This window comes from Neolamprologus brichardi, chromosome 16 (genome assembly GCF_056152115.1).
Source record: "Neolamprologus brichardi isolate AB-2024 chromosome 16, ASM5615211v1, whole genome shotgun sequence".
In the NCBI taxonomy this organism is placed as follows: Eukaryota; Metazoa; Chordata; class Actinopteri; order Cichliformes; family Cichlidae; genus Neolamprologus; species Neolamprologus brichardi.
The window spans coordinates 6,351,094-6,373,123 of record NC_142119.1 but is presented as its reverse complement, the minus strand read 5'-3'; the positions used below and the strand labels follow the sequence as shown (position 1 = coordinate 6,373,123).

The following is a 22,030-nucleotide window of genomic DNA, read 5'->3' as shown; positions in this document are numbered from 1 at the left end:
AGCATTAACATATGACTTTACAGAGCAGTGAGCAATGAGTAAAAATGTTTTTGCAAAGTAATAGGCCATTATCCTAACATCGTGTATACATCTTTAAATCAGTACTGCTCTCCATATTATACTACTTTAGGGCCTTTACCATATAAAGCACCTTGAGGTGACTGCTTTTGTGATTTCCTTCTATATAAATAAAACTGAACTGAAAATTTGAATTGAATATGCTCAATAATGCAGAGGTAGGAAGTACAACTATTTTGTTAGTCAAGTACTTGAGTATTTATGTTCAGCTGTTAACTTTTACTCTCTATATTTTTACCCAAATATTTATACTTTTCACTCCTCACATTTTCAAACCAGGCTCATTACTTTAGGTTTAAGACAACTGAGGGAAGTTTTTATTTCACAGCTGCCTTCAAACATCTGTAAAAGTAATCCTACTGCTGTATCTATCACTGGGGCTTTACACACACAAAGACATCAAAGAAGCAAAAGCTTTTGATAACTCATATTTTTTGCATCATTCATCATGCTATAGTCAGAGGTTAAAGTGGGCTGGAGCATTGCACAATTCCTTGCTGCAGGAGCGAGCATAAAGGGAAAAGAGGAAAACAGAACAGGAAGAAGAGGTTCATGCTCAGAGTTAGGTTACATGAAATGTAGCAGAGATGAATTTGAATTTAAGCTGATGACACATAGAAGGGGCAGGGATAGCTCAGTAGGTAGAGTGGTGGCCCCATGATTGGAAGGTCGGGGGTTCGACTCTACTGAACAGCTACCCTGAGGTACCCCTGAGCAAGGTACCGTCCCTAAACTCTGCTGTCTGGGCGCTGCATTGGTGGCTGCCCACTGCTTCACTGGGTGAATGGCTTAAATGCAGAGGAGTAATTTCCCTACGGGGACTAACGCATACACATTTACATTTATTATCCATCATCTGAAACTGATCGAGTAATAGCACAAAGTTCATTTAGCTTTGCATAAAAATACTTGATATAAATGTGCTTCAAAGAGCTACTTTTTACTTTCTCACTTTGAGTACATTTCAGAGCCTGTATTTTCTTCATCTTTTACTTGAGTAAAGAAGTTGAGTCAGCTTTTTCTGGAGTGTACTTAATACTTTACTAGTATTTTTTAAGAACCTGTACTTGTACTTTGGTACTTTTTCCACCTCTGCAGATCAGCAATTCGACTTCAGTTATTTTACTCATAGAACACCCATTTTGATGATTCTCTCATAGATTTTATTGTTTATTTTTGAAGTTTTTTTAATAGCTTACTGTGCAGGATCATGCATATTTTGACTAGTGAAATTTTGTGCTCTAGCTTAACGTATTTTAATGATTGAATTGTGCTCTATTTTGATTTACTGTGAGTTTAAAAATGGTGTTTGTTGGTCCTTTTTCTCATATTGCTTTTGTAATTTCTTTGATAATTCTTACAGAACATTGCTGAGGTGTTGTTATTGCTTTGATATGTAGGGACGTCTGTCTTTTTAAAATACTTTGCACACAGGTGCTGGTTGAGTGCGAGGCAGGGTATTTAATCTAGGCTGTGCGTGTGTCAGTCCCTGAGGAAGATTGGAGTCGATACACGTTGGTGTGTTTTGCTTGCTGAATTGTTGTGAGAACAAATTTGTTATATGATTTTATCCTCAGAGTGCCTCAACAACCCCCGTCTTTATGTTGAGTTTTAATTTTATCAATTAAAAGCATTGCAGTGACTATAATAATTAAAACAAAGACATACAGCTGGATGTGACATCTAACTGCACCAGTGCGGTCCTCTTAAAGAGTGACTTTCATACGTTTTGTTGGGTTCATCTGGAACGCCTCTGTTGGATGCGACGAGTTGATCTTCAAGCAACTCCTTCATGCTCTGGACTTGCTGCAGCGCCTGCTTGTAGCTGTGTGGATTCGGGAAGCCTGAGGGACCCAGCTGACTCAACTCACTGTCGATGCGACACAGTTGTCTGTACAGATACTGGCTTTTGTTTCTGTTCTTCTGAATCACCCCCTCTTCCGATGCTGGATAAGCACTGCTATCTGAAAATGTACATATGTTATTACTTGGAAATCTCAAGGAAGCACATTATATGATGTGTTCAGAAAGCAAAAATTGCTTTGTTTGCAGAAATGTGATTGTTGGCAGAATTTTCAAATTCTATCTTTATCTGTTTCAAACAACCACTTTGTCATATAAGCAAGTATCTTCTGAATGATTTCAGAACTCTGCAGTCTCCGTCCTTTCAGGCAAATTTTCATCTTTTATGCCTCTTTGAATTAACAGCTGATTAAAAACAACGTCCATCAAATTTGACTATAGTAGCACGGCACTTAAATTTGCTTTGCATGTTATTTAAAAGCAAAATAACTGACACCAAACTGTTTGTGAGACCTTCTGATATGTAAGTACTAATATACTGGGATGGGTGAAGCAGAAAAAATGCTCTAGCACTTCAATTTGACCCTTACCGCGAGAGCTGTGATCATAAAGTTATCTGACTACACTTGTGAAAAGTCCAAAGGCTGAGTTAGCTGATCTCCCCTCTGGTTTGTATCCAGAGGCACTCAAAGACATGAATCCTATTCTACGCACTCGTATGTGGTGCAGAGTTCACATGTAAAAATTTGTGTCCAACTGACCCAGCTGAACCCCAACTGACCCCAACTTCAAACTAAAGTACTTCTCAGTAGACATCACCCCAATGGCAAAGCATCGCTCGAGGAAGATGCAGCATTGACCATAAATTCATTTTCTAGGCTCAGACAGTCAGCGTGTTCTAAGGTAACATCCTAAAGAGCAATGAAACCGAGAAGATTTGCTGTACACCGCTTCAGTGCGGTGTGTGCTGATACTCAGTGGCACACACCACAGTTGAAGAGACAGGTGATTTTGGCCTCAGCAGCACAATCACTCATCAGCAGGCGCCAGATTTGGCTTCCTGCAACTTTGCTCTTGTTTTTAGAAAGCTACTTGCACTTCAGTGGCCACTTGATCTCCTCCAGTGTGTCACAATGTCTGTGCTTCAAGTTTAGTTTTGTTTTCTGAACAGTACAATGTTGAAACTGATATAGAAGTACCCAAGAATATGTTCTTAACGGGCAGGCCACCCAAACTTAAATAAGATGGGGGTTTGGGGCAGTGTTGCAGCACTTTTGGTTGATCATGATCAATTATTAACACGAGAACTCACCTGATAGCTGAGGCTCTGTTTCTGTCTCGATATTTTCACTAGCTGTGTTATTCTGTGTGATTAAGTCTTTCAACACAGAAAGAATAGCATTGACATCATTTTCTTGTTCAGGCACAAACTTAAACTCCTTGCATGCGACGTTGCTTTTCATCGTCTTAGAGAGCGAGTGGGCAATTCTTGTGATGTCCTAAGGGGAAGCACATTCAATACCACATTTTGATACCAAATGAAGTGTATGCACATTAGATAAATTCTTCTAAACCCACAAAACCATCAGTATTTGTAACACGTACAAAAAGGTTTGTCATAAGGCTATTGTTTAATATTAAATGCAGAAACACAAAAACAGGAAACACCTACCTTAATGATAACATCTAAAGACACTCTGTTAGTCATGTCCGTTGTGGCAGAAGAATCTTGTGTGTTCTTTTTCTTTCTTTTGCGCTGGCAACAAGAAAACTCCCGAGGACGAGTGAATCTGAAAATACTGACGATGAGGATATTGACGGGAAACATGATGAGGGAACTCTGAACTCCAATCATGAACTGCTGCCAAGTAAACTCAAAACTTCCTGAAAATACATATAGGAATTAGATGAATTAGATCTGGACTTTTTTACACTTTTTTAAAAGTAAATTTAATGGCAATAAATTTTTGATGTACCTAGGTCCATTACTTGGTCAGAGGGGTCTTTTGGGATCCCATAAAACATGATACTGGTTAACATGGTACAGAGCAGCAGAGAAAAACAGCAGGACACTCTCTGCACACGGGTGAAGTGGCTGCTTGGTGGTCGACTGATCACCGAAATCCAGAGGTGTCCGTCATTGAAATCCTTTGTTGTCTTTGTGAAGAACAAATTACTGGAAGATAAAAGCAACATTGTAAAAATCAAATGTTTTAAACCTTCATAGACAGCTAATTAGTGATGGATTAGCATCACATTTGAATCTTTTTCTAATTCCTGTAAAACACGATTGTAGATCTGAAGCATTTGGAGGTTTTAGGGCCTAAAGAAAAGCGAATAATCCCCACTAAATCACCAGATCAGTGCTTAAACCAAATATTTAGCTACTCAACTGGGATGAGAAAAAAGTGGCAGCTTTTACTGGGTTTCATTTCATCTTTGGAAATTCAGCTAAATTCAAGTAAAACAATAAATTGTTCTGTAGTCACATTTTTTTTATTCTTTCAGCTGGTTCCCTTAGTCACCATGGTAGATCATCTGCCTCTATCTCACTCTATCCCCAGCTTCTTCTGTCACACCAACCCACTGTATCTCCTCTATCACATCATCCATGAATCTTCTCTGTGGTTTTCTTCTTTTTCTCCTGCTTGGCAGCTCAACATCCTCTGTCCAGTGAGTCCACTATCCCTCCACTTCGTATTTTAATCATACCTGAGCCTAATAATGTCTTTCTGGTAGCCTTGTGAAAGTCCACAAGCACTGGTAGATTTTTCAACGAGTTGAAAAGTAAATGCTGCCTGCTGCTTTGTGAAAGTGAATTTCATTTAAAAAAATGATAGTTTACCCTGCCTGCTGCAAACATAACATTATCCAAATGGAACTCCAAACCATGAATTCGATTGGGAGTACTGATCAAATGCAAATTCAATCTGGGTTTCATGTTCAGCCTCTAGACAGAGTGCTTGTACGTGTAATTCTGCTACCAAACGTACCACCAGCCGCTTACCTGAACCTCTTTAGATCCATCTCTGTTGCAGCAGGAAATATTTTATCGAGGGAACAGTCATCAATGTCTACCGACAGCCAGGAATTACATAGAAAATGCCATTTCTCCTCTGTCTGTAAATCCTGCACCATGACATTGCCTACGTACCTGAGAAAAGGCAAACAATGTAAATGCAAGATGCAATCAGGTGACCTCTGCTTTGCTCCACGTGATACCCACAAAAGTCAGTAGAAGACATATTATTTAAAATGACAGCTGAATTGCATTTAAAGATCAGTGTAATTGGGACCTGATTCACACTGTATTCACCTTAATGTCCAATCATTGTGGTGTTCTAGGTCAAACAGTATGTTTCTAATGACTCAGAAAATACCATAATTGTTGAGATGCCTTTCTTTTGTGTGGTTGTGACATTTCTTTTTTTCCTACCAGGCAGAATGGCTTCCTGAATTGTTGTGCCATAGTCTGATGCCCTGCAGGTCTCCCAGGGAGAAGGGCGTAGTTAGCAGGAACATGTCCACTGCTCCCCTTTCAAACACACGTTTCTTTGAATCTGTCAAGTGGTGAGGCTCGCTGTGTCCTTCTGTACCCAGCAGAGTAACTGTCACCTAAAATAATCAATTTGGTGCATGAAAAGTATAAAATTGAAAACAATACCATTCTGATTCCATATATGAGAGCAATGGTAGCGCCTTAGTACTGGTTTAAAGTGTTTCTGGCAGTATATTAGGGAAAACTTCAAATAGTAATAGAAATACGGACTCGATCAACTTTTGTCTGTTTCATACAGTTAGAATAACCACTGTAAAAATAACAATTAAGATTTCACTGTGTGTAAGTGTGAGAGTCTGCGTGCAGTGCATATGATACACACAGTGCTGTGCATGTATTTATATTTTGCTAGGAAACAGGTTACAGAATTTTATTAAACATGAGCTCGTAACATGCTAACATGCTCGTAGGTCAGTGTTAACAGCAAGAAAAACATCCCCGACGTTAAGACACACAATGTTTTATCATTGTTTACAAAACTTGTTAACATGTTAGCAACAAGTAGAAAAGTAAGAATTATGGTCTTTTACCAAAATACTTCTATACAGTCTGTTTTATTAGTTTCTTTACTTTCCATCCAGAGGAGTTACCACCGGTTGGACATAAAAAAATGCATGTTTAAGCTCCACTCTCATTTTCTTCTTCTTCTATTCTATCAGATGCGATAGATATTAAAGCACGAGCCTTTTCTTTAATATGTAATTGCATACATCAATCTGGGAATACAGAAAAGAAAAGCCACAAACAATGTACTTTTTCACATAAAGTTAGTGAAAGAAAAAAAAATCACTGAAAAATTAATACAGACAGAAAATACGTGTGATGAGATGAGCAGCCTTAGTGATCAGTACAGAGCATGTGCTGAAACCCAAGTGCAAATCTGCCTGTAGCTTAGTGTTAGCAGAACATGCTAAAAAAACCACATATATTATTATCTTAGTTCTGGGGCCTAATGTGTTGGCAGAAAGAGCAGGTGTACGAAGCCCACCACCTAACGAAAGCTGAGTATTCACAAGCCTATTTTAGAACTCGCCCTTGAGATGGAGCTGATGGAGCAACCCCAGAAGTCTTTGGTTATTGAGTGCTTCACGGTGTTTCACTGCCAGGGAAACATGAAGAGTTGCTGAATAGCGTATTGTGTATTTGGATAACAAAGATGAAAAATTTCTTGTTTGTGGTGAACAGTTGGTCAAGTTACTTGGAAATAGTAATTAGTTACTAATTACTGATTACTTCTCAAGATGTAATCCTGTTACATTACTGATCACTTGTTTTCAAAAGTAATTAGTTACTTTATTACTTAATTTATAAAAACACAACCTCAGTACATAATAAAGCGAAAGACCTTTCAGCCCAGTTCTACTTGTCCTGCATAATCCATCATTATGTAAAATGTAATCAAAGGAAAAAGTCTCTTTTTAAAACTTGTTTTATTAGTTTTAATCTTTTAACTTTAAGCATCAAGAAAAAATTAAATTATATGCAATATTCTCTGTGAAATGTGTTTAACATTCAAACCGATTTTCTGCATATTCCAGCTTATAAAATAAAATAATGTTTTGTGTTTGCACTCACTCTTTCAAATAAAATCAAAGACTCAGCAGCACTGAGCCCTGTGGCTCTTAAATCTGTTTTCATCTATTTAGCAGGAGTTGGGTGGGTGGAGGTTTGCCCAGGGCCTCAGCAGTCAGTGGGAGGATCGGGGGATTTCTCTGTGAATTTCACATTCCCGTGGCGCTGTGCTCGGTGCTTGCTCAGATTTAATGTTTAATTTTTCGCTGTAGAAAGATGTTTTCTTTCCACGCAGAGTGAACAGCAAACGCTAATGTTTTTGTCACTTACAGAATCAAACTCAAAGTAATGCCAGTACTTCCAAGCTTTAAATGCAGCATGGTCGTACCTTCTCTCCTGCACTCCATATTATTTATTGTTGATCTGCACACGGACATCGCTGCCACGGACGTTGCACGCTCGTACGTCCTTGTCATGAGACACGCTCACAAACAAAATCACGGTTTAGTAACGCAGGGTGCTTATGGGAGAAGTAACAGTAATCTAATTACTTTTTTGGCAATAGTAATCCCTTTTCTTGTTACTTGAAAAAAGTAATCAGATTACAGTAACGCTACTGCCCATCTCTGGTGGTGAAATTGTAAAAAGATGAGCTGCTGATAAGCAGACTGAAAACAGAGAACGTGCATCTCATGTCTTTCACTGAACACATGTACCTGAGAGGAAGTGGAGGCTCCTATACGATGCCCGGTACAGACACTCAACAGGTAGCGATACTCATCCATTGGATCATTGTCCTCCAGCTCTGTCACCTTTACCTGTTATTCAGCCAACAAGCAAAAATATTATATGGACATGAGATGGAGACGCTATTCCCAAATAGAAAAGCTGTTCACATATTAGCGTTCAACTATCTATCTAGAATCTATCTATCCAGAGAGAGAGTTCATGTAAGAATATAGAAGATATAGAGATACAAGTGTGTATTTTAGAATTGGCTGAAATGACCTTAAGCTTCAAGGATCAAACAGATGAGAAGTGAGCTACAAAGTCTTTCTAGCTATTTTCTTTATTCTCTAACTCATACAACTCCAGGTTTTCACAACATCAAGCGTCCCCTGGAGCCTCAAACACAACTGTTTCCACATAAAACACCTCAGACCAACTAACATATAAGTTGTTGTTGTGTTTTTTTTTAAAGATATATAATATTCCTAGGAAACAGACAAGCCTTTTGTTATTTTTAATCTGTTCTTCAGTCCACGAGAGATGCAATACCTTGACTGTGTCTTGAATATCTTTTCGTCTTGCCCACACGAGGACCAAGAGATACGCCAAAAAGAGTGCCAGGACGAAGCACACAACCACAGGATTATCGGCAAAGGTTGCAAATAGCTCGGCAGTGCGTGACGGGTCGACAAGGTTGGGAGTGACAAAGAAGGAGTTCCCAAAGAAGGTGAGGTGGTTGCAGAGGCACTGGGTTTCTAAATGCGTGGTATTGGCACCAACCTTGAAAGACAACAGCTTATATTTCCATTATTGTTTAAGCAACGCCTCACTGTACGTGTAGCAGATTAAAATGTTGCACTTACTCTGCATCCAGATTTGCTCCAGTCCAGTAGTGATATATTCCAAAATTGACATGAGGTTGTGATGGGCGTAATTGATAAACTGGCATTTATAGATTTTATACCTGGGCCCACTATGGGTCTCACAACAAGATAATGCACTCCAGTGTTGCCCTTTAAATCCTCAGGGTGCAGGAGCCATGTGTATTTCTCCTCTGTGCAGGCACACGAGACACAGTCAAATCTCACTTCAGTCACATTAGAAGTGGAAAAAATCTTGTCACCACAATTAAGCAAAGGCATTTCTTACCTTGTGTGGCTCCCTGCTGAGGCATCTCTGTTGCCGCTACATAATTTGTCTCAGTAGGGTAGTCATTATAACCAAGGAGGACTTTGAAGGGTAAAGGAACCTTTGAAGGCATCATCTTTAAAAGGTTGGACATGCAAGACAAATGAATGCGCAATCTAAAATAATAACTATATTCCACTTGTATTTCAAGAAAGTTCTTTTTTCAGATTTTCCTTCATGAAAGAATAAAGAATATAATTAGTAAAACTATGATTGGCTGCAGTCATCAAAGTGCTAGAATGTAGCAAAGATATGAAGTTTTAAGGAGGATAACAGCGTGGCTCTACATATTTGGAATGACAATCTGTCAGCGGTTAATCACTATGACATTAATTTACATCAAATAAAGATTCTTCTGATGTAGGTGATGAAATGTGTCAGAAACTGGTACATATATTCATGGTCTCCAGACCTGCAATAGCTGATTTTTTAATGCAAAACTGCCATGTGAACATTTTCTTTAGCCTCGTCTTGTAGCTACACTTTCTGCTAACAGTTAGCAATGTTAGCATGGTCACAAGCAAAAGTCACGCTGAACAGAATGTAGCCTCTGTATGTAATGTAACCATAATATCACTGTTCACTAAGCATGTTTGCTTCTTCTAATTTCAGGAGTCGACATAAAAGAACAAGTCACTGAACCTTTAGAACCAGGGTAGAGTTCGCTGAAGGAATATCAATAACCGTTGTGCTGAAGTTCCCCAAGTCCAGAATAGTGGTGTTCACTTGTTCTCCAGCAAACCGTGGAAACACGATCTGAAGTCACATGTTAGAAAGCGGTTATCCACTAACCCACTGTTTCAAAATGTAGCCACTTTAACATATTTTAAACGTGTAAAATAGTTACATGCAAGTAACATATTAATTAGTACTACTACTACTACTATTAATTGTACTACTATTTAAAAGTAGTAATCCCTCCCCAGAATTACATCAGGCCCTTTTCTATTATATATATATATATTTTTTGTCATTGAGTGAAATTATTTGCATAAGTATTTAATCCTCAAGTAAAATATGACTTAGCACTTGGTGGAGAAATTGAAAGCAGTAAAATGTTTCTTGTAGGTGGTCACCACCTTCTCTCACATCTAGGGAGGGATTATAGCCCAGTCCCCTTTACAGAAACTCTCTAAACTCTCCAGGTTTCTTCTTGGTGACTCACAGTTTCAGCTCTCTCTCCCTAGATTATCAAGTTCTGGAGATTGGTTAGGCCACTCCATGACCTTATTGTGATTCTTTTTTAGCCAGTGTTTTAGCCAGTTGTCACCTTCTCACCAAACGTCTTGCTGATGGTCTTGTAGTCCAGATGCAGATCTAAATCTTGTCCGTCTTTTGTCTCGGCCATTGTGGTGGACAGTTTGGAATGAGTGACATTGATTCTGTGGACAGGTGTGCTTTATGCACATAAGGAGTTTAGATGGGAAGTATCTATAACTGATTGATTGATCTGTGGGATCCAGGATTCTGGCTAGCTTTGGGGATCAAATATTTCTTTCTGTTATTCTTGTCATTAACTCATGAAACCCATACAACAACTACTACCTGATGGGTGTGTTATGGATTGATAGGAATTCTGGCCAACAGATTCACCATCTCCATTTGTGTCACAAAACTATTCTTAATATGCATTTCTCAAACGTCCCCAGAAACAAGTCCTCTCAAAAGGAGATTGAAAACAGTAATTGTGAATGCTGTAATGTTGCTACACTGACCTGAATATCCTTACTTAAGTTTTCCACAGGGATAACAGACCCTTCTTTTGTTGTGAGGGATAAAGAACCTACGAATCTGCTGATGTCCCATCCCACCTTCCAACAAAATGGGTTTACATCTAAGTTCAGCATCTGAAAGTGTAATTCAAAGATCAAGTCAGACATTAGACGTTAGGATGATTGAGCAAAATTGATTTACACACATGCACATATCCACAGCACAAACACTCATAGGCACATGGGTATTGACGTACTCGCACATCCACTGGTTTGTCTGAAGGAAGTATGGTAGAGGGTAGTTGTGGAACAGAAAATGTGATGCAGGTACAGTTGGTAATATTTACTGAGCCTGTGTACAAGACTGCTGGTAAAACTCTGTAAGAAAAGATCAGGAGATCCACATTAAACATGTGCTTCTCTTAAATATTAGTTTGCAGGTTTAACAGCTCTGGAATCAATAAATTATTAATATACAAAGTAAAATGTGTTTTCATTGCGACTTGGCTACTTGTAACCACGTTATGGTAGTTGTGTTAACGACTGGAGGGGACATAAATGTGAACCACTGTCACTTCAAAGTGGCTCAGTAAGAGATCCTTTTACTATATAATGTTGTCAGTGTAATAAGCCACTGTAAAAACAAAACTGGATTCAATCTGGATTGTCACAGATTCTGCCTTTACTGTAGTAAATGGATATTTTTAAGACATAGTCATCGTTCTTCATTCTCGTGTTGATAATCATGGTTGTTCACAAACCACTCTTATCCCATGGATGGGTACACTGACTGAAAACAGACATTTCTAAAACTTTGGCCCGTATTTAATCCTGTGTTAATCGAGTATCACGCCATCACATGTGGAGTTTGTCTAACTATTTGCAGATATCTTTTCTAGAAACTGTAGTTGTGGATAAACCTTATGCTATTTACACCAACAATGAACCATCTTTTAAAACCAGAGCTTTCCTCTTTGCATATGGCTGTCATATGAGAATCAAATTTTCCTCCTCAGCGCTTTCATAGGTGCCACACAACATTGTTTTATGGAAACATCTGTATTTGCTGAATTTTCCATGTGGTTTATGCAGGTTTTCCTATATTTTGTCACCTATCCGTAGACCGGTGGCTGTAGGCTTCAGCTTTTTAGTATACCAGCATCAGTGATATTTTTCCAGTTCAAATTTCTGGGACATGTGGTTAATTTTTGTTTGATAACTTTGTCTGGCATTTGAAGGGAAACTTACCTTCTGACAAATACTTTAACGTGCGTTTGCTGAATTATGCTTGAGTCCTCATTGAGTTCCATAAAGACCAACATCGCACTCTGTATATTGAACAGGGCACCAAGAAGGCTATCTGAGGTGATTTTCTGCAACACATAACATTTAGAATCAGAAATAAAACTGATTTTAAATACAAAAAAGGTTTTTTGAAGAGACAGCAGATATTGCTGGGAAGTGATATTGATTTGCATATCTAACATTAAAAGCTACCACAATTCCCCAGAAAAATAAACACAATCAGTATCGGCCTGATAAGACTCACACTGGGACAATAGTCGAGCATGTTGCTTATGCCCTCCACAATAATGTTGGCTGCGGCAAAGACTTCAGTTGCGTTTAGATCCATGTGGAGGAGAAATGAACTCAGGGTTGCGAACAATGACGCGGCCCTTTCCTGAAGGTGGGAATTAACTCACAGTCATAGACATGTATTTGGGAGATATTATGAAGATATTAACATTTTTGAATTGTCAAAAGCTTTAAAATGTGGTCCTCATATCGCACCTTTAATTTTAGTACAGGGCAGAGTAAAAAAAAAAGCCCTGTCCACCAAACATTTACTTCCCATTAAGAAGGGAGCAACATACATCAGTACGCATTGCAGAGAGATGTCTACAGTCCTTACTGATGGATTCCTCCTTTTTTGAACTTCTCTACAGTACCTGTGCTGATGTATCGAGTTCAGTCCCTTTCTTGACGAGAGAAGCAAGTGCTGTGGCTAACGCCTGAACGTCTTGTAGACTTTTGTTGAGATTTTCATTTACTAAAGCAATCAATATGTCCAGCATCTTCTGTCGAAGCTTCAGACACCAACAAAATAAATGCATAAAAAAGTGACATATTAGAATTTTACAGTAACAATGTTGTTCATTCAGATTCAAACATTTCCTGATTCACAGAGATGGTTTTTCCTTTCCATCCACCCTGTCTCATTAAGTCTGGAAATGAGACCCGAGTTTTCTTGAGAAGCTGTCAAAAAGATGTAAAATTACACACAGAAACTTCCTTTGAATGAATCAACTGTTGGGCGGCTCCTAAAGCATGAGATTCTGGGTTCATCCAAATCTCACAACAAAGAAGCAACAGAGAAAATTTCGTGGTTTGATTCATAACTGCATTATGACTGTTTTTGTACATATTTTAGGATGTCAGTGGAGCTGTCCAGACTCTTTTTGCAAAATTACACGGTTGATGTTAACAGCTGCATTAACAGTATGTGAGCCTGAAATTTTTTTAACCCATCCGGTGTGTAAAGGCCTTAACAGTTAAAAGCTTGCTTAGCCCTGCTGGCAGCACAAGGCTCTTCACTGGTCCTATCCTTAAACAGAGTGAGATGTCCTACCGCTTGCCTATCTGCTTGTCCTGCAGGATCAGTTTGGTCGTTAAGTTTATTGGCCAGAGAACTGAGGAGTTGTCCAGCGACTTCTGGTGACAGCTGGCCTTCTGCCTTTAGCTGATCCAAGATGTTCTCTATTGAGCTTACGCTCAAAGTTGAATCCATAACCTGATGAAAAGAAAATATTTTCTCACAGTACTAGAAAATCTGTAGTACTCTGGATCTTTTCTCGTCAGTACATGCATCCTATTTGTGGCATACCTGTGCAGTTATAGTGGTGCTGAGCACTGTTTGGCCTTCACCCGTTGCAGTTGCCAGTATATTCAGTTTGTAGTTAGAATTGCTGTCTCCGAGAGGAAGGAAGATGAATTTTACTTCATTGCTCTGACTGCATCGCAGAGTCTTACCTGATAAGGTTCAAACAAGAGAGTTTTTAGATTAGATTTTTAGATTTAGAATCTATTATTAGATTTCTAGTGAAATATACTCCATTGTGTTTGTAGCTAAATGAATATTATGAATATTTCAATATTATTAATCACACTACTTGCCAATCGCATTATATGGTGCTATGATAATAGTAGCTGCATCCCTCACTTGCTCACCTGTTGCTGTACGCATTTGAGCCCTCTGTCACCTGACTTCCCTAGCTGTTACAGGTAGGAGTCATGTCACTACTGCCTCAGTCTGAATGGGCTACACTTTGGTTGAGTGGTGCTACTCGTGTTTTTGTGGAGATCACCTGTGGATTATTTCTCCGGAAGCCTTCCATCGATTTCTGGTATGTTATTTTGTGCCGTATGTTTATTGTTTTACTTGGTAGTAAATGTGTGTGTTTTTAGGCTGTAGCTGCAGAAGCCTCCTATTGGCCACGTCGTTTGCAAATTGGGCGACGCCGTTTGATCAGTAGGGGAAAGTGGGGTGAGTTGTGCCAGTTTTTACTTAGAGTGACTTTACAGTGAGGCCTTGAAAGGAATGCTTCTTTCTATAATATGTACATATATTTCAGGATCTAATTCTGGGATCAGTCACTTTGGACTGTTCTACAGTGCCACCCCGTGTTTCTATGGATCCTTAGAAACACAACTTACCGCTGGGACAAATCGCCCCACTTTCCCCTATGTAGCTTTTGATTTGTTACGATCTTAGCCTTACTTCTGTTGTAAGTGTATTTTTGCTGTAAATTGCTAATTGTACGAAGCCTTGCATGAAATCTTGTCCTGAGAGGGCAACTGCTTCTCTGGGCTACGTTTACAGTAGTGCTGCTGCTTTGTTTTTATGGGTTCCTTCTTGCCTTGTGTCCATTGTACTTTGCCTTTTTTGATTCCTTCTTGCTTTTTGTCTTTTCTTTTTGCTTTGTTTTGCTGTTTCCCTGTAAGTTTTAGAATAGCGGTTGAGTCGTACATCCAGTATATGGAAGCCTGTTACTGTAGTGAATAATTCAATTAGAGCAGTTGTATGCTTATTACTCTCCACCACCTCGTACCTGCCACATGTTAAAACAATGTGGAAAATAAATGGCACTGTTAAACTTAGTTACATCAGTGTCTTAAAAGATTTTGCTGATCCAGAAGTACTTACTCTGAGTGCTGAAACAATACTGACAGTTAGAGCAGGGATTTTCAGTTTTGCAAGTTATATCAAAACCATCAAGGATTGTTCCACTCTGTGGAGATATGCTACATGACAAGCCACTGGAGCCATCTCCATCAGTTCCGCAATCAGGTCCTCCCCCTTTTTCGCAGTTGCCTTTTCCACAGTCGTCTTTGCAACAGTCTCCTCCCCCTTTTTTGCAGTTGCCTTTTCCACAGTCGTCTTTGCAACAGTCTCCTCCCCCTTTTTTGCAGTTGCCTTTTCCGCAGTTGCCTTTACAACAGTCTCCTCCCCCTTTTTCACAGTTGTCTTTTCCACGGTCGTCTTTGCAACAGTCTCCTCCCCCTTTTTCGCAGTTGTCTTTTCCACAGTCGTCTTTGCAACAGTCTCCTCCCCCTTTTTCGCAGTTGCCTTTTCCACGGTCGTCTTTGCAACAGTCTCCTCCCCCTTTTTCGCAGTTGTCTTTTCCACAGTCGTCTTTGCAACAGTCTCCTCCCCCTTTTTCGCAGTTGTCTTTTCCACGGTCGTCTTTGCAACAGTCTTCTCCCCCTTTTCCGCAGTTGTCTTTTCCACGGTCGTCTTTGCAACAGTCTTCTCCCCCTTTTTTGCAGTTGCCTTTTCCACGGTCGTCTTTGCAACAGTCTTCTCCCCCTTTTTCGCAGTTGTCTTTTCCACGGTCATCTTTGCAACAGTCTTCTCCCCCTTTTTTGCAGTTGCCTTTTCCACGGTCGTCTTTGCAACAGTCTTCTCCCCCTTTTTCGCAGTTGTCTTTTCCACGGTCATCTTTGCAACAGTCTCCTCCCCCTTTTTCGCAGTTGTCTTTTCCACAGTCGTCTTTGCAACAGTCTCCTCCCCCTTTTTCGCAGTTGTCTTTTCCACGGTCGTCTTTGCAACAGTCTTCTCCCCCTTTTTCGCAGTTGTCTTTGCAACAGTCTTCTCCCCCTTTTTCGCAGTTGTCTTTTCCACGGTCGTCTTTGCAACAGTCTCCTCCCCCTTTTTTGCAGTTGCCTTTTCCGTGGTCGTCTTTGCAACAGTCTCCTCCCCCTTTTCCACAGTTGTCTTTTCCACGGTCGTCTTTGCAACAGTCTCCTCCCCCTTTTTCGCAGTTGCCTTTTCCACAGTCTTCTCCCCCTTTATCGCAGTTGCCTTTTCCACAGTCGCATTTGCCACAGTCTCCTCCCCCTTTTTCGCAGTTGCCTTTTTCACAGTTGCCTTTTCCACAGTCGCTGTTTCCGCAGCCTCCTTTCCCTCCATCTCTTTGAGTTATTGTAGCTAAACGGTTAGCGGTGAGTGTCAGTAGAGCTCTGCCAACTCTAACATGCTTCTTTCTCTGAAAACACAAGCATTTATAACTGTCAGGTAAGGTAGAACAAAGGTGAGAATGAGGGTTAATATTTACTTGAAATATTATTTTGTACAGTTACATTAGAAGTACAACTACACAACTATAAATTGGATGGACTTCTGTAATTACCCGTCTGTTGTTCATTCCAAACAAAATGTCATTTTGATCACTGGGTTTAAAGCCTAAATCTTTATCACAAGAAGCAGATATATTCAGCACCACTTCAAGAGAGGAGAAGATGTTCCAAACTCTGAGTTTTGCTTCTATAGAACCTGTAGAAAAACACACGGAAAAATCAATGAATCAGCAGTAGAATCTGTAAATATTCATGTTTCAGACATTTTGACTGACATCAAATTCGGGTGGCTGTAGCTCAGGAGGTAGAGCAAGTCATCTACAGTCCTAATTAGAAGGTTGGTGGTTTGATCCCTGGCAGCTCCAGTCTGCATGATACCAACCCAATGCAACCATCAATGTGAGTGAATGTGTATGAACATAAGTTGTAAGTTGTAAGTTGTGTAAAGCACTTAAAGTGCTTAGGCAGAGTAGAAAATGAGATGCATTAACACTATGGAATACCTGTGTTATCAGTTTCAAAATACTATATCGCCTTATTCTTAGATTATCATTCACAAGATTTTTGGAGAATTTGATCTTTGACCTCGAGGTTGAGGTCACCGAGATTCGAACTTGTCTGAGACTTTTAGTAGATACACCTATGATATCAATTCGAACCTCCTATGTTGCTTTGTTCTTGAGTTATCACATTCACAATCTTTGGTATTCATGATGCCTGCCCACCTGGCAGAGTGACAACAATACTTTAATGCCTTCAATTAGCCTTTTATGGCTGAGGGGTAAAATGCACTACATAAGAAGCAGTCCATTTACCATTTACATTTTAAAGCTCACCTTGAATTGGGTTTTCAGTTTCAAACATTTCCTTTCTGGTATTCATTTGTCTGGTTTCAGTGAACAAGCCATTGTTTCCAGAAAGAGAAAACAAGAGCATCACAGGCTCTCCTCGTACAAGGGAAACATCAAAAGTAATAAATGGGGAATCTAAACATTCATTGCCCGCTGTCAACACAGACGCCTGAAGTCCAACTATTTTCTCCAGAACACACACCTGTGGGATAAGCAGAATTACAAAGCAGAGGAACACATTAATTAGATAACACATTAATCCGATAACACATTAATCTGGAAATTAGTGTTTACTATGAAAATACATTAAAGATACATTAAAGATACATTAAAGATACTCTACAAAGCATTTTAATTCAGTAAGAAATTGTCTGATAAAGAAAAATCTTGACATACTAAATTGTGACTGTCTATGGGAAGAATAAAACTGTCATGGTCTGGGTGAGTGCGGGGTTTTTCCACTCTGCTGGGCTCCACGTTCAGGCGGAGACTCCAATCAGCCTTCACACCTGATTCCAATCAAGTCACCAGCATATAAGACCAGCGCTCACAACAGGCCTCTGCCAGATCTACAGCTAACGCACTACCCGCCTGGGCGTTACGCTTCTCAAACTGAACTATCTCTGTCTGGATGCTGGTTTCCTGATATCTGGTTGTAACCCCCTCCATCATGGCACTTCGCCTGCCTGCCTCCCTGCCAGGCCTGTCGCTATAAGTGTATTCCAGACCCTCCTTGGACCTCTTGCATGCCACTTTCACCTGCTACGTGTAAGCCATAACCATCATAGTTGAATCCACCGACTGACATTCACTAGACTGCCACTGACTGCCTGTCTCTTCTCGTTATAGTGACTCTGTGTACCTCCACCCAGGCCGCTGCCCCTTCTCCCTCCCCAGGATCTGGTCACGAAATCTAGCATCTAGTCTAGTGTGTGAATGGGTGGATAACTGGACGTGTAAAGCGCTTTGGGGTCCTTAGGGACTAGTAAAGCGCTATACAAATACAGGCCATTTACCATTTAGTCATAGCACACAGTCTGAGCTCCATGTTCCATAGTCTGGCCTCTTAGCCTTTACAGTCCATAGCCTACATTATTTCCTGCTCTGTAATTAAACTACGCACTGTAAATAAAGCACTGTATTCACGCCAGTTTTCCTCCCTCTGTGTCTGCATTTGAGTCCACACTCACCGCCTGGCCCTCTCGGCCGTAACAAAAACTTCCGATATATTTCCAGAGTTTTTGTGCCATGCAAAGAAGAGCAGGTGAGCTGAGCTTCCTGTTTACGGAGGTTAGCTGGCAGCTGAGTGACATCAGAGCTTGTGGCTTAATTTTGATTAAACTTAGATCAAAGGCACATTTTCACACTATGTTCCTTGACTTAAAATGACTGATTACCCTAATGGGGACAGCAGGATGACTTTTAAATTCATAGTTGGTATGAAAAAAAAAAAAGAAATAATTGTGAATTAAATTGAGAGAGATGTTCTCGTCTTCCCAGATATTTCCCTAATTATCTTAAAGAAATTTTATAATTAAAGGTTAAATTTAATTAATAATTTTAAACAGTCTAATTTTTCAATCAGTACTGAAATTCTTTATTCATATGATCACCATGTTCAATAGAAACCTGGGGGTGATACATCATTGTTTTTGTTACTGTTGTACTAAAAGAAGACTATTAGTTTGGTTTACTGTACCAGCAGGTCTTTGGACACTTCAAGGAATGTGACCGTGTTAGACGCATAAAGTGTCAGATGGTGGCAGCCAGACCCGAGCTGCGTCACTATTTCTGATGTTACTGTGACGTTCTGGGGTTCAGTTCCTCTGACCACAGATAAACCGGACAACGACTTTTCATCAGCTTCGATTCTGTAGGTCACATTCGTACCTAAAGAATAGAAAACAAATAAAACTTAAACGACAGTAAAAGTAAAACATGATTTCGGGAAAAAAACAAATATATGCTCAAACTAAAGCCGATGCTGTTATGTAGAGATATCAAAATTTCAACTTAATTATTTGATATTAGGTTCACTTTGGTACCTACCTGCTTTTACTTCCATTTGAATCTGAAAGGCTTCTCCATACAGGGCTTTGCAGTTGGTTTCATAAAAAGACAGGTTTCCAGCATAGCACTTGATAACACCGATTTCTGCAACAGGCTCTTGAATCGTAATTATTTTCTGAGCTTTAATGTGCATTTCACTGCAAGTGCATTCAGCTGCCACAATAAAGGTACCTGGGTGAGTGTATTTGTGCACCACACTGTTCTCCAACCTGAGGAAATTCAAAAACAGGAATCAGCGTGTTCGTTTGAGTAACACTATTTCAGATATGTCACACAACCATTAAGTGCATCAAAATCAAATTAAACAAACAGCCATTAGCATCAAATGGTTTTTAATCCCAGTGTAATGGTGTAATGTGTCATAAAAACATTACACCTTCCCTGACTCTTAAGTCTTTAACAAATTGTTGTCTGATATCACTGAAAGACTTTGGTATTTTAGTTGTAAGTGCAAATTCAAAAGATGTTGCATGTGCTTGTTCACAACTGAACAACAACACTGAACCAGTGGTCACTCCAGGAAGATCTCTATTCCTGACTCCAGGGTGAGTTTGCTGGTAGTCAAAATCTGGGGTGATGCACTAAAAATCTTCTCGAGGTTGCCATGGATTGCTTGCAGATCACCACAGTTACCTGCAGACTGGAGCGACTCACCAGCTACTCGCTGAGTACAAAGTGCCCAGATCCCATGGGTGCAAAACAAGCCCAAATCATCAGCCTTCCAACACTTTGCTTGACAGCTGGTAGGAGGTGTGAGGTCCTGATATGCTGATATATGTTTGGGCTCTACCAAATGGGTGGCTGTGCATTGTAGCCAAACATCTCCAATTTGGTCTCATCTGGTCAAAGAACATTGTTTCTGAAATTTTGCGGTTTGTACAAACATACTCCGTGCTGCCATGTTCTTTTAGAGAGAAGATGCTTTCTCCTGGCAACCCTTCAAAGCAAGCCATGCTTCTTCGAATTATTCTGTCATGAATTTTAATGTTATGAACGTTAGCATTTGGCCTGAGACCTGTGGAGTCTTACAGTAGAATGTTTTTATTATTTTTGCGCAGTCTCCTTGGGGTAAATTGACAGAGACATTCAATCCTGTGATCGTTAATCAAGTGCATTTAATCAGCAGCACCTAGCTTCAAGTTACCCTCTTAAAATCCATGGAAGCACTCAGGATATACTGCATTTTTCACAGGCCTGTATGAGTTTGTGTAATGTTTATCATGGCCAAACAAATCTAATTTGTGTTTATAATTACCTTCTTGGTTTTGTTTCCTACCACCTCCATCACCTGTCATTGATACACAGATTTATCTTGAACTCTTAGATTAATGTGACATCACATTTCTTCCTCCTCACCATTTCTGTTCCTTACTTAATTTATGATCTAATTAATGTTTGAGGTATTATTTGCTGGGGTGCAGTTTTCTTTTTATTGCCCATCGCTACACAAGCAAAGCAGCCTTGTTTTAATTTGCTAAATTACTAAACCAACTAACATGATGCCATAAATGCCACAAAACACTACATGGTACTAACATGCTATATGTTACTGATCTTTCAGCTGCTGTACTATGGTAAATGGCCTGTATTTGTATAGCGCTTTACTTAGTCCCTAAGGACCCCAAAGTGCTTTACACTACATTCAGTCATTCACCCATTCACACACTGACGATGGCAAGCTACATTGTAGCCACAGCTGCCTTGGGGCGCACTGACAGAGGCGAGGCTGCCGGACACTGGCGCCACCGGGCCCTCTGACCACCACCAGTAGGCAACGGGTGAAGTGTCTCACCCAAGGACAAGGACACAACGACCGAGACCCTCCGAGCCGGGGCTCAAACCGGCAACCTTCCAATTACAAGACAATCTGCCAACTCGTGAGCCACGATCGCCTACACATGAGCACAGTAAATACAATTGTGCAACAGGAATTACAGGAGACTCTTGTGACTGATCAACATTTTTACTAACACTTTCCTGCAAATAAGTGCAAGGATATAACATAGAAGTCCTCAATCCATTAGAGAATGCTCGACATTCAACTTGTTTAAGGCACAGGTTAAAAACTGGTTATGGACAAATCCAAGTGTGTGATCGTGTATAAGTTGTATAGTTTTAATGTTTTATTTGGGAATAGAATGGTGTGTATGTGTGTGTACTTTTAATGTTTTATGGACAACAGATGGAAATTAGCCCTTGGCTATAATCTGGCACGTTTACATTCATGTAATTTATTTAACATTTATGTTCATTAACGTGCACTGTCCTAAATAAATAAAATTAAAGTTCACCTAATGCCTGTGAGTATATCATAATGGTTTTCTGGACATTACACACAGAACGTCTAATACATTTTTTAGGTTTTGTTTTTGGCGATTTAAATGGGAGAAATTGGGTGAATAATACAAGTGTTCTCCTCCAGTTCTTCAAAAATAACTGAACTTACATCTGCCGATCATGCCTGCATTTATTCCCAGTACCTTTACTGAAAGTGGCTGCAGTTAAAAACAGATATGCAATCTAGTGGCTCGCTTATTAATTTCCATTTGGCATTCAAAAAACATTTATCAGGGCTCTAGACTAACTTTTTGCCATGGGCGTACCGGCACAAAAGTTAGGCGCACACAAATTTTATAATAATTTATATAATATAATGTGTTTTTCTGGATACACTGTGCTTTTTCAGCATTCAAAGATTGATGACACCGTGTCAGAGCACTGGCTATGAATTTCAGAAGGATCAGGCCTCAACTTAACAGAAAGGTTAGCAATAGTTCTTTTCCTATTACAGCTACATCCACTTCTGTCGTGCCTAGGCTGCTCACTAGGGCTGGGTATCATCACTGATTTCTATAATCCATTCGACTCCGGTTTTAAAAGTCCCGATTCGA

At 39.8% G+C, this 22,030-nt stretch overlaps 1 protein-coding gene across 1 annotated transcript in view; it reads right to left on the bottom strand.

The window, feature by feature from the left end:
- LOC102781757 (polycystin-1-like protein 2) overlaps window positions 1-22,030 on the bottom strand; it is a 41,063-nt gene that overhangs the window by 11,236 nt on the left and 7,797 nt on the right. The window contains exons 3-26 of the mRNA XM_087830018.1: window positions 19,930-19,978; window positions 19,119-19,348; window positions 18,769-18,959; window positions 17,220-17,271; window positions 16,272-16,414; window positions 14,786-16,127; window positions 13,466-13,611; window positions 13,226-13,372; window positions 12,526-12,668; window positions 12,131-12,257; window positions 11,830-11,954; window positions 10,839-10,959; window positions 10,585-10,716; window positions 9,512-9,625; window positions 8,831-8,945; window positions 8,545-8,735; window positions 8,231-8,461; window positions 7,669-7,770; window positions 5,318-5,496; window positions 4,889-5,035; window positions 3,858-4,057; window positions 3,554-3,765; window positions 3,194-3,380; window positions 1,805-2,042 (exon numbers count right to left, since the gene is read on the bottom strand). Of these exons, the coding sequence (XP_087686144.1) occupies window positions 1,805-2,042; window positions 3,194-3,380; window positions 3,554-3,765; window positions 3,858-4,057; window positions 4,889-5,035; window positions 5,318-5,496; window positions 7,669-7,770; window positions 8,231-8,461; window positions 8,545-8,735; window positions 8,831-8,945; window positions 9,512-9,625; window positions 10,585-10,716; window positions 10,839-10,959; window positions 11,830-11,954; window positions 12,131-12,257; window positions 12,526-12,668; window positions 13,226-13,372; window positions 13,466-13,611; window positions 14,786-16,127; window positions 16,272-16,414; window positions 17,220-17,271; window positions 18,769-18,959; window positions 19,119-19,348; window positions 19,930-19,978 (4,864 nt within the window). The remainder of the gene's footprint in view (window positions 1-1,804; window positions 2,043-3,193; window positions 3,381-3,553; window positions 3,766-3,857; window positions 4,058-4,888; window positions 5,036-5,317; window positions 5,497-7,668; window positions 7,771-8,230; window positions 8,462-8,544; window positions 8,736-8,830; window positions 8,946-9,511; window positions 9,626-10,584; window positions 10,717-10,838; window positions 10,960-11,829; window positions 11,955-12,130; window positions 12,258-12,525; window positions 12,669-13,225; window positions 13,373-13,465; window positions 13,612-14,785; window positions 16,128-16,271; window positions 16,415-17,219; window positions 17,272-18,768; window positions 18,960-19,118; window positions 19,349-19,929; window positions 19,979-22,030) is intronic.